This window comes from Anser cygnoides, chromosome 1, assembly GCF_040182565.1.
Source record: "Anser cygnoides isolate HZ-2024a breed goose chromosome 1, Taihu_goose_T2T_genome, whole genome shotgun sequence".
Taxonomy (NCBI): Eukaryota; Metazoa; Chordata; class Aves; order Anseriformes; family Anatidae; genus Anser; species Anser cygnoides.
In genome coordinates, this window is record NC_089873.1 from 170,838,634 (window position 1) to 170,850,665 (window position 12,032).

At 34.0% G+C, this 12,032-nt stretch overlaps 1 protein-coding gene across 1 annotated transcript in view; it reads left to right on the top strand.

Annotated features, from left to right (window-relative positions):
- KLHL1 (kelch like family member 1) overlaps positions 1-12,032 on the top strand; it is a 250,133-nt gene that overhangs the window by 134,658 nt on the left and 103,443 nt on the right. Inside the window, exon 5 of the mRNA XM_066987863.1 lies at positions 11,739-11,951. Coding sequence (XP_066843964.1) covers positions 11,739-11,951 — 213 coding nt within the window. The remainder of the gene's footprint in view (positions 1-11,738; positions 11,952-12,032) is intronic.

Below are 12,032 nucleotides of genomic sequence, written 5' to 3' on the forward strand. Positions count from 1 at the left end.
ATGAAACATTTACTTCTTTTCTGAACTGGATCTATGACAACACAGTGACCAAAACCAATCAATTTTCTTTCACCCTACTGCTTTTCATAAAAGCTAAGCACAAGGAGCGTTTTGATTTTAAAGACTAGTCATATACTGACATGTGGAATAAGCACTATAACTAACACTAAACACCTCTGCTGTTTATCCCTGAGGATTGATATTTTAGAGACATCCAATTTTTTTTCTTTAAACCAATATAATCAGCTGCAAAACCTACTCAAAGTTCATGCAGATGGTTGTTATTATAGACAGAATTTGAGAGATATTTGTGAAATTCCTAGGAATCATTAAAACTTTATATTAATTAGGATTTAATTACATTTTTTGAAAGATATGACCTGAGAAGTAATTCTTAAGTATACCTGGTTGCTTTTCTACTTGCAGTAGAAAATCTTAATAATTTATTCTTATGACTTTCTCATAAATGTCCATTCCACAGAAACGATTTTGCAAGCATGTTTTTGCAAGCATGTCTTTGTTTTGTTTGACTTGTGTTTTGCTTATTACAAATTTCAAACATATCAGCATAGACGAATGAATTATGTGGAATAAGTTGCTGGGTGAAAGTCCACTTTTCATAGCTAAATTACATTTGAGTAACATCTGTTAACATCTTAGTTCTCAAAGTTCTCAAAGTCTGTTATACCCATCAGGATCTGCTGAGCTGTATTGCAGCTGAATTATTTGTTCTATAATTGATAAAAACCTCTTCCTTGTTAGATGTGATTTGACTTATCTGGAACATAGTATGGAGACGCATTACCTAATTCAGTACCCCATAAAGATTTCTTTGTAAAACACCTGCTGGAAAAAGAAATTATATTAAAATATGGCTACTTTGATTCTGTTTTATTTATGTGTCACTGTACAATGGAGTAGGAATGCTGAATGATATCAATTCCTGTTAGGTTTTATGTAAGCTAACATCAAAGTTGTCCTTGGTAAGAGAAAAAATGTAAGCTTATTAATGTGACACTAGTGAGATGGCAGAGCAAAAAAAGAAGGAAAAGTCCCACAAGACAGAAACTGATTACCTTGAGGTCTGTAACAGATAATTTAGTTAAACCATAATAAAAGAAAACAGGCAGAAAAATTGATTAAAAACATGGAAGACTGAAATAAATTTTATTATGGAAAAAAATACACATTTCACAAATCTATGGAAATATAGAAACAGTTTTTCTATTCTGTATTTGCCTTTCTAAAAGTCCGCAAACAAAGGATGAGAATGAAGGTACAGATGTTACTGTGTAAAAAGTTACTAGTGAGGACTACAAGGAATGTATGTTGGGAATTACTCAATTAAACATTGTCATAAATCATATTGGAAAAGAGTAAACAATGAAATAAAATTTCTTTATAGACAGTATAAAGTTACTGAGGGTAGTAAAAACCACAAACTGACTCTAAGACATTGCAAAAAGATCTTGCGATGCTAAGCATATAATGCCGAATAAATTAAATATACCTTTAAGTTATTGCATGTGGAGGAACAATCTGCATACATTGATGAGGAATGTTGAGTAGCTATCTCTTGTCAGGTAGGGAAAAAAAACAAAACACAGCTTTTGTTTATTAAGATCAGTTGTTCGCTCTAAGAATGCTAGCTGAGGTGTTAGGCTAGTTAAAATAAGCGGAGTGCTAGGAAGTGTTTAGAAAGGAATAGAGGAGAAAATAGGAAACATCAAATCCTACTGTTAGACTCCAAGGTTTGTTTGCACTTTTAATATTGCTTATGGTTCTAATCATCTAATTTCACAAAGAATATATTAAAACTAGAAAGCTCTAATAAAAAAAATCAATGATTATCTTATCTAAGTAGATGTGTGTGCATATACGTACATGTATACTCTGCTATCCAGGTCAAGTATATATCCTGCTGCTTAGGTTTCTTTTTCATGGGAAGAAGCATGTGAGGTGTTCTCTTTCCTTGGATCATGTGGAGTAAAGTCATCCTGGAATGGCATTGCAAGGCTGTTGCTAGGGCACTGTTTAGATTTAGCTAAGGATAATATTAGAATAATAATTGAAGATTTGGGAAAGCTCCCTATCTCCATATAAAGAGTTTTGTTTTGTTTTGTTGTTGGTTTTGCTTTTGGCAGTGATGTAGATATGACTGCTGGAGAGGCTGTAATTAGATACAAAAGGCATAAATGTCATGGAAAGGGAAAATGGGATATTATTTCCCTCAGTTCAAGAATTAAGCTTCATCAAGAACACTTGAGCAATGGATTTAAAAGCAAACAAAAGGAAAGACTTTTACAAACGTGTTTAATTATGTAATCGACTGCAAGGGATTCTATGGAGACAAAACCTAAACAGATTCAAAGTCCTACTAAATAAATTGAAGAACTGTCCACAAAGGTCTTCTAAAAATCAACCTTGCATGGAAAATCCCTAATATCACAAATTTCCAAAATACGTGATGCACAGAGAGCATCTGACAATTAGCCTTTAAAGTTCCTTCCAGTTGCTGTTAAAAAAATATATCTGGTTACTGGTCGTAAGTAGACCATTGTTTGCTGTAAATCCATACAGCTCTTTTTATGCTCCATGAGAGCTTAAACAGTAAGCAATTTCTAGGTACCTATATTATTTCTAAAAGTGCATCAGCTATCAGTAGGCTTATCAGAATAAAAACACGTTTTAAAATGCAATTAGTACCTTCTACAATATTAAGAGATCAGGAAATCTACTCCTAAAAATTTAGCAGATCTCCATATTTTTGTTTTCTTTATCTTAGAGAATGTTTATAACTCCCTTCTGTTTTAAAGTCCACTGTGTTAGCATAATTACAGGTGTAAATCTCTTCAAGTAGTGTTCTGTTTATTTCCATGTGAAATACTCTGTTTATTCATGTTGATAAATATATATATATGTAAGAAATACATGTACAAATTTTAGATGACTGATAATTAACCCAGATTTTTTTTTTTTTTTAATTATTGCTTTACAAGGAAAACTTAATTATGTAAGGGACCAATGACTTTGTAGCAACATAGCTTGGGATGCTGAGTTTGGGGGCAGTTTGCTTGGGTAATTAGATTGCTTTAAAAATTACAGATGATTTTTTAAGTGGTGGATTTTAAAAAGAATAGAACGACTAGACACAGCTATAAAGTTCCTTTTTCTTCCTTTCCCTTCCCAATAAAGAACCAACACTAAGACTACATAATAGTAAACAGCATGAGATTATTTGATGGCAACATGCAGAGTCCTGGACAGAGTGAAACATAATGTCTTTTACTTCCAAATCAGTCATTTCTTAACAACCAATAAATAAGAGTATCTGTCACTTCAATCACTGTAATGTGCAGGAAGGCAAATGTTTTACAGTTTCACTTCAGTCTGAAATTTGTCCTTTGGGATTCACACAATAGGGTAATATATTTTCAGCATTCATTTAACAGTTTTTTAGGTGTTCTATCAAAACCAGTAACCTAATGTGACAAGTTTTCAGGAGCCTTGTGTCTTGACAAACTAATCAAAATGTAATACAGGGGTTATTTTACATTGTAATATATACCATTATTTTGTTGGAAAAGATATGGAAATCACCACTGTTGGTGATCACAGGTCTTTGTGTGAATTTTTCTATATTCTGAAATACTGTGGAGTGCTGAATGTTTCCATTTTTTAGGGGTCTGTATAGGCATTTTAATTAACTTTGTAACATAACATTCTGTCTCTAGAATTAACCTGTATTTAACCATGAGCTTGAAGGATGGAGGTGCTATAACTGCAGAGAGCAGTTACCATTTTACTTTCTTCAGACTAGCTTGTGGACTGGAAGTCTTTGGAAGCCAACTTTACAGAGAAAGGTGTTTCTTCGTCAGAATTTTTTGTGCTCTAGTGTTTTTCTGATTTGGAATATAGCCTCATCTTTCATAGTAAATAAAAGTCTCACAAATGTTCAGTGATAGGTTTTTTAACTAGATTAGATTAGCAGTAGATTAGCACCTGACAATGGAAGAGGAAAAGTGTGAGACTGATTCAGGCAAATGACTGAGGCATTTCCTGAACTTTTATTTTTCCTATGATGGGCTGCTTGTTCTCAAGAATGCTTTTGGAAGGCATATACTTTTCTTCAATATGAAGATTTTGTATTAAGTAATCAGAAATGCTAAAGTTTTTACGTCTCTGCTGTGATTTTTTTTTTTTTTTAATATTTGGTTTCACCTAAAATTACTGCTGAATCTGAAATACTGTAAAATACAATTTTTAACACTTCACTCCTCAAGCAAAACTTCAGTGAAGGATTCTTCAGCAATGGGCTATATCACATCTGATACAGAACACATACGCTTTGAGATAGCTAATGAAGGCAAACACTATTGTTGCAAATCTTTACACTGTGGAGAGTAATTAAAGACTCGAGGTTATTTAGAAGTGTTTTTTTGTTTGTTTGTTTGTTTATTTGTTTTTTTAAGTTTTGGTGCTAATGGGCTAATTAATCACAGAAGTTCATAATAAGAACTGGTATGTATTAGTGGAAGACAGACAAGTTCAAATGCAAAATTAGACATGCATTTTAATGCTGAGGATGATTACTTCTGCAAGCTACTGCAAAAGTGGCAAATTATCCATCTCCAGATGTCCTCGAGATGATGCCTTTATAGGAAACACTCTTCAGTGAATCAAATGTTATTAGGTTCAACAGAAGGGTAACTGGGTTAAAACAAAACTGAGAGGGAAACCAACACTATTCCCTGTGCTCTCAGGAAACCACATCATATAATCCCTTTTGCATCCTAAACTATTATACAGGCTATAATAGACCTGTTCCCTGTCTGCCCCACTAGAAATAAGTTCTAAAGCTTCATCCTTTAACAGTAAGGAATATGTATATGTGCATATATATATATATATTTTTTTCTTTTCTGATTTCTAGCTTTGTTTTAATCAGTTTGGATTTATACAAGTTTCTTGTTAGGCTTGTTGTCCTTCATTTTCTTTTTCTGTGCCTGTAGTCAGAGTAAACAAGGCAAAGGCTCCATTAAGGCTAAAAATAATAAAAAATAATACAGGGGTGGGGGAGAGAGGCGCTTCACATAAATGTTGAAAGTTTGCATTCATGCTTTTATGCATCCAAACCTGGGCTATGATGTGGTTCAAAGGCCAGATTACAAAGATGGAGTCACACCACTGTAATTAAATATCAGCATTCCCCCTCGTTGTGTAGTAGTAAAGAATTACCTGCGGGCTTTATTAATCCACAGGTTTTGGCCTCTAGCATACACCATACTCATGCACAGTAAGTTATATTTAACGTTGAGACACACTTGTAACCTTCGCTGAGCAACCCAAAGCGCAACAGGGCTGATTTTGTGGCTTTTGTCTTCTCTAACCCTAATGTTATCTTTACTCCACTTGACTAAGATGCTATAAACTGCAATTCCAAATCTTGGCCACAGTCATGAGTGTGTTACAAGGGCTGGTTTGATCAATATGGGCTAATAGGTGGTGTGCTTTCTACAGAATATGTATGTATGTATGTATACTCCCATCCTGAGTTTTATTCTGTCCATGGATAGTGTTCTATCAATGCCCAAAGGCTGTGGGGAGCGTTGACAGGGCTTTTAGTGAAAGACATCCCTTTCTCCTAAACTCATCATCTTACCCAGTTATTAATTATCCTGCCCTGCATTAAGTTGCAAATGATGGTCCTCATGTCCTCCTATCCTACAAAATGGTTTTGTTCCTTCACCAACAGAGGTACCAGTTATGGAGTGGTATTTCTCCAGTGATTGTTCCAGTGGTTGCTTGAGCATCTTTCATATAAAGAGAGTACCCAGAAGTTTAAGGGCTTATGAGATACAAGACCTTCCAGAAAGTTTTGGAAGACTATCCATGGGACCAAGATATACAGTTATTCTAATCCATTTAGCAAGCTGTATCTCTTTCATGTGCAGGCTTAGTCTTCTTGGGTTTTCTTAGATATGAAAAAGAATGCATGAGGCATGTGTGAGCCAAGATCCTTCTGCAAAGCAGGAAACAAACTTTAACTATTCAGACCAAATTAAGGAAGTGTGCAAGATTAGAGCACTCTAGCTTGAAAGTTTTAGCCACTTTATTATGGTGAACTGGCATATCAGCAAATGTCTATTAGCAACAGATAGTGAACTACATTTAGACTGTGAAATCCCAGTATGCCACATAATATTGACCTGAATTAGACTATATAATCTGGCTAATTCTGCAGTCATATCCTAAAAACTTAAAACTTTGGAAAAATATTTAATTTGAAAGTTGCAAGTAAAGAAAGTTGTGACATTGTGGTAATCTAACTCTGTCATCTAGAAGTCTCTATTTAGATTTCAGTGAGATAATACAGTAGTCACTGTCTTTTCTATCCTCACTTGTTATCTGTTCTCCCCAAAAAGCAGCAGCTGCTGCTCTCTGTTCTCACTGACACAGTTCAGAGGAGCATACAGCTACAAAATCTCTTTCCGCTAGCTCCTATCCTTTTAACACCCCAGTCTTTATATCCCTTTAGTAATAGCAACATCTGCCTGGCATCTGGTACCAGAAGAAATATGTGACTCTTTGGATTACACAGGGCAGGTGGAGCTCTCTCTTAGATGAGAGAGTACTAGACTTTTGTCTAATGAGAGTTAAGGAACTTGAAAGGGCCATTCACCTTAGGAAAGAAGATACATGATAGGACAGTACATGATACATGATAGGACAGTCTTAGCAAAAGCAGGTAGTTTTAGTAATGCTGAAAATAGGGAATATAGTCTTATATGATATACAGCTGGTACAGAAAATTGGGCATACAAAGCAATTGGACAGAACTCAATGCACAGCAGCAGTAATTCCAGACTGAAATAGTGTGAGGCTTGACCAAAATCAAAATTTCTTTCAGGTTTTTAACACTTCAGCAAGTATAATATATAATTTAATATGGAAATAAGATGTGCTATTTATTCATTTACTTCATATGTTCTAATGAAGACTTATGTTTAAAACAAAAAGCAATACGATTTAAAATGTTCATTGACACTAGCTACTTACTACTTAAATAAAAAACTAGTGTATGGATGCCTATTTTCAGAATTATTTCAAGGATTTCTCATTTTCATATTGAAAAGGTCACAGTATCAAAATCAATCAGGCATAAAACTTCTTAAATAAAAACCCTTAATCCAAACCCAAAAGTACTGCTAAGCATTTTACTGCTACAGCAACTCTGATGTTGTAACAGATTCTAACTAGCACTCTCAGAACATGACATACTTTGACGGTCAAGATATGAAATTATTTCATTTTTTTAATAATGTAGAAGAAATAATTTTCAGGTTCTTTCTTACAACTGCATACATGCTGATTAGTGAATTCAATGACATAAACATCAATAAGAACTAACTTTTGCAAGATAATTTGATTCCATGTGAAATAATGATCATTACAAGTCTTGATTAAAAAAAAATCTAATTCATTTGTGCTGATAACATCATTATAAGGATATAGGTAATAGAACTCATTTTTATTAAATTCTTTGTGGTAGTAGTATAATTTCATTAGTTCATTAGTGTTCCTATGGTGCATAATCTGTTAGACTCATATACTCAGATGCTTATTTATCTACCTTCAAATATAGATATATTTTGTTTACATTATTTCACTCAGATAATACTTTATGGTCATTTAATTCTAATCCTCTGTGCTGTTGTAAAGGTTTAAAAGTGAAACAGCTCTATCATGGAAATGCTATAGCCCCACAGCAATGGTTATTTCATGATCATTTTGAAAAAGTAGGTCAACCACATGAGACACAGCTTTCTCTGTGACTTCAGAGACTCTCATACTTTCTACTGTGTTACCTTTACTAATTTAAAAGCAAAAATACAATACTTAATTAAAATGTTATAATTCTTGCTTAAGGGAATGGCTAAGTGAATGACCCATGCAGGAGAAGCATTAGACACATCTCAGTTGATCTTACGAGACTTATATGAGAAAAGACATGAAGACCAGATCTACAAAGTTCCTTAAGTACCAGAGTCAAAAATTACAGGTCAAAAACTGTAACTCATAAACCTGAAAACTCATAAACCTCTGTCACATAACCCTGAACATGTTTAAATGCTGAGTACCTTTTTTCTCAAAGTTACGGTTTCTGAGCTTCCATGGACCTAAGCGTTCCTAAAAGCACTTCACTACATCAGGACTGAGTAGCTCAGTGACTATCTTGGACCTGGAGAATACTATTCCGTCTATCCTGAAAATCTTAACCAGTAGATTGCAGATATCCGTTGTATCCTGCTCCCTGAAGTGCAAAAAATGAAGGCCAACTTTATTTTAAAAGAGAAGCAGATTTTTTTTTCTGTAATGAAAACTTATAATAAACTATTTCTGTTGTGATAAAATAGCAGCCCATTGAAATACACTTTGCTGCTCCAAATGAAATGAATCTCAGGAAATTAAAATGTGGTCTATAGGTGTTATAAACTCAATAGTCAACTTAGGAACTACTAAATACTTGAAGGAGAGAGCTCTGAAGCTCTGAAAATAAAAAAAAAACTTGGATTTTAGTGTTGTTTTATATATGTAAAACATATATGAATATAACATAAATGTGTGTGTATGTATACATATACAAAGTAGTTACAGTTCTGTAAAGATTTAAAAAATAGCTATTTCTACAATACTCAGATCCGACTCACAGAAAACTACTGTAAATTCAAATGTGTAGAAGATTTGGGCTTACCAAACTCATATGTTTTGTCTGGAAACTGGTGGATATTCCTTTCAGTTAATGCTAAGTCTGTACAGAGGCTAGAATAAGTTCTCCTTAAGTATATATTCGAATGAAAACACAATTTAAAATGATAAAAAATCAATCATAATAATATTAAAAATATTATTATGAATTCAGAGCCACTGCTCTGAGTGTTCTTCAAAATTAAGTTCATAAAATGTATTCTACCATCATAATGCTTCTCAATAATGTTAGGTCTTTGAATTAATATGCTATTGCAAAGTTCGATACTGGTTCCTATTAACAAGTCAAGTTATATATTCTTCATAATGGGATTTAATGTCTGTTTAACCAACCTTAATTAAAATTTGGCTTATAAATCATTTTACTGAAAAGTGCAATGAAATTTTCTAAGTTTTATGACTTTTTAATTAAAATGAATTAAGCCAACTTTTAGTTAAGTGCCTGCAGACTATTTCCTTTACATTTCTAAGCTGTTGTACAGCATTGTAGACACACAATTTAACCATGCTTTATTAGAAGTCAACAGATTAAAACCTCAGTCCATAAAAAAATTTTTTTAGCTACCTCTTGACATTTACTCAAGCAATTTAAAAATAACTGAGTCCTGCACTCATGGTACAACAATCCCATGCAAGGCTACAGGATGGCTGGAAAGCTGCCTGGCAGAATGGGACCTGGGGTTATCGGTTAATAGTCAGCTGAATATGAGCCGGCAGTGTACTGAGGTGGTCAAGGAGGCCAACAGCATCCTGGCTTGTATCTGAAATAGCATCGCCAGCGGGACCAGGGAAGTGATTGTCCATCTGTATTTGTCTCTGGTGAGGCCACACCTCAAATACTGTGTTCAGTCTTGGGCCCCTCACTACAAGAAGGACATTGAGGTGGCTGGAGTTGTCCAAAGAAGGGCAATAAAGGTGCTGCAGGGTCTAGAGAACAAATCTACGGAGAAGCGGCTGAGGGAGATGGGGTTGGTTAGCCTGGAGAAAAGGAGGCTCAGGAGGCCTTACTGATCTCCAGAAATACTTTAAAGGAGGCTATAGTGGGATGGGAGTCATTCAGTTCTCCTAAGCACGAATCGATAAGACAGGCCTTAAGTTGCACCACAGGAGGTTTAGGTTGTGTATTAGGAAATTTTCTTCATTGGAAGGATTGTGTAGCATTGAAATAGGCTGACCAGGGAAGTGGTTGAGTCACCATCCCTGGAGGTCTTTAAAAAATGTGTACATGTACAGCTTAGTGACATGGTTTAATGGTGGACTTGGTTTGACTTGATGATCTTAGAGGTCTTTTCCAACCTAAATTATGATTCTGCGATTCTATGATGTTTTAGTATGTAATTATCAGTTATATGAACATAACAGCACAGTTAAGAAAGATTATGAACATATATATATATATATACACATTTGATTACCTCGTGTGTTGGCATCCCTTTTTGTTTGTGTATATAAACTTAAAAAGCTGTGCATTATTAAAAGTTTTACATGCAGAAGTGTTCAAATTCATAATAATAAGCATCACTTTCAGCTTTACTTGATTTATTTTATTTGCATGTATAAGTTGACATGTAATTGCCTCACACAATTAAATGAATTTCAGTCTCTCATGATTTTGTCATATCTGTCTTTATTATTTATCTCTATCTGCTATCTTATACCAAAACAAACAAACAAACAAAAAAAAACCACACAGATAGTGTTAAAAAGATTCTTTTAAACAGTGACTTTCAATATATATGATGCTGGGGAATTAAAATCACCATTTCCCTGTATTAGGTGGGAATAAAAGGACAAAATATGACTTACTAGGGTCAGAGTATAATTCTGGTGTTTTAAGTCTTGGCCCACTTTTCTCTGTATCAGATATATTATCTTAATAAGATGATGTTAATTCTAGTTCAGTTCCTAATAATCAGTCAGTCTTTTCCCTGGCCCAAACCCAAACAAGCAAATATAAACAGCATCAATTTGAATTTTGACATGTTAACGGTATAGCAGTGGAGTTACCCACTTCCCTCAGTTTTGATGTTCTTTCCTTTAAGTCCTTGACTTCTGTTTTGTTATTTCTTCTCTGCTTCTCATCTTATTTTCAATGTCTATCCATAATATCATTATGAAAATTATGACTGTCTTTTATCTATCAAATCTTATAACTCATTTTTCCCACCAATACTATCCATGTTTTGTATGAATATGAGAACACACTTGCAATTTCTCCACAGAGATCAAGCTCCCAAAAAGAAACATTTGGATAAAGATACCCCTCAGAACTGCATTTCTGTTGTGTCCTGTTCTTGTAGGGTAGGTAGTTCAGAGAGCACTTCACCTAGGATGTAGTCACCTAAATAAAGTACTTTTGTTTAGTTTAATATTTTTGTTATTCCTATATGTGTAATAAATTTCAGTACTGTGAGATTTTAAATGCTGTATACATTTTGTCTGTTAGCTGGACAGTAAAAATTTATTTTAAGCAAATTCATGAAGTAATGCTAAATTCATGATCTTGATCTTTCCCTCAGCCTTATATTTATAGACAACCATTATCTGGCTATTGATAATACAGCTGTATCTGACTGACAGGTTACTTGAGAAAAGTATCAGGTAGTGAAAAATACAGGGAAATGCGTGCATATGCATATAAGGATTTAAAATACATTGACTGTGCTCAATTACAACTAAATTTATAAAAATTTAAAACAGTATGCAGCTTGGCACTAGCCATTCTGGCTAACCAAATTCTGACATTTTTTAATTACAATATTACCATATTGCCTTCCTCTTGCTTTTGGAATACATTCATATATGAATTACAAATATAGCTGTTTAACTATAATCATTGTTTTTTTCTCATAAGCTGTAAGAAAGCTGGGTATGACAGATATTGACTAATCGTATGGATTTATTAGCTTTAACAACTGCTTTTGCATTTTTCCAGTATTACTGAATCTGAAATACTTTCCTCTTCTCAGGAGAATATAATGGAAGTTATAAGAAATCAAGAATTTTTACTTCTACCAGCTAAAGAACTCCATAAACTTCTTGCTAGCGATGATGTGAATGTTCCTGATGAAGAGACCATTTTCCATGCCTTAATGATGTGGGTGAAGTATGATATGCAGAGGCGATGCAGTGACCTAAGTACGCTGCTTGCTTATGTAAGATTACCACTGCTTCCACCTCAGGTAATTCTGTTTTATTTTGTTTTATTTATACTCTAATCACTGTTATTGTGAAAACTGTCATCAGTTTATAATCTGAAAATG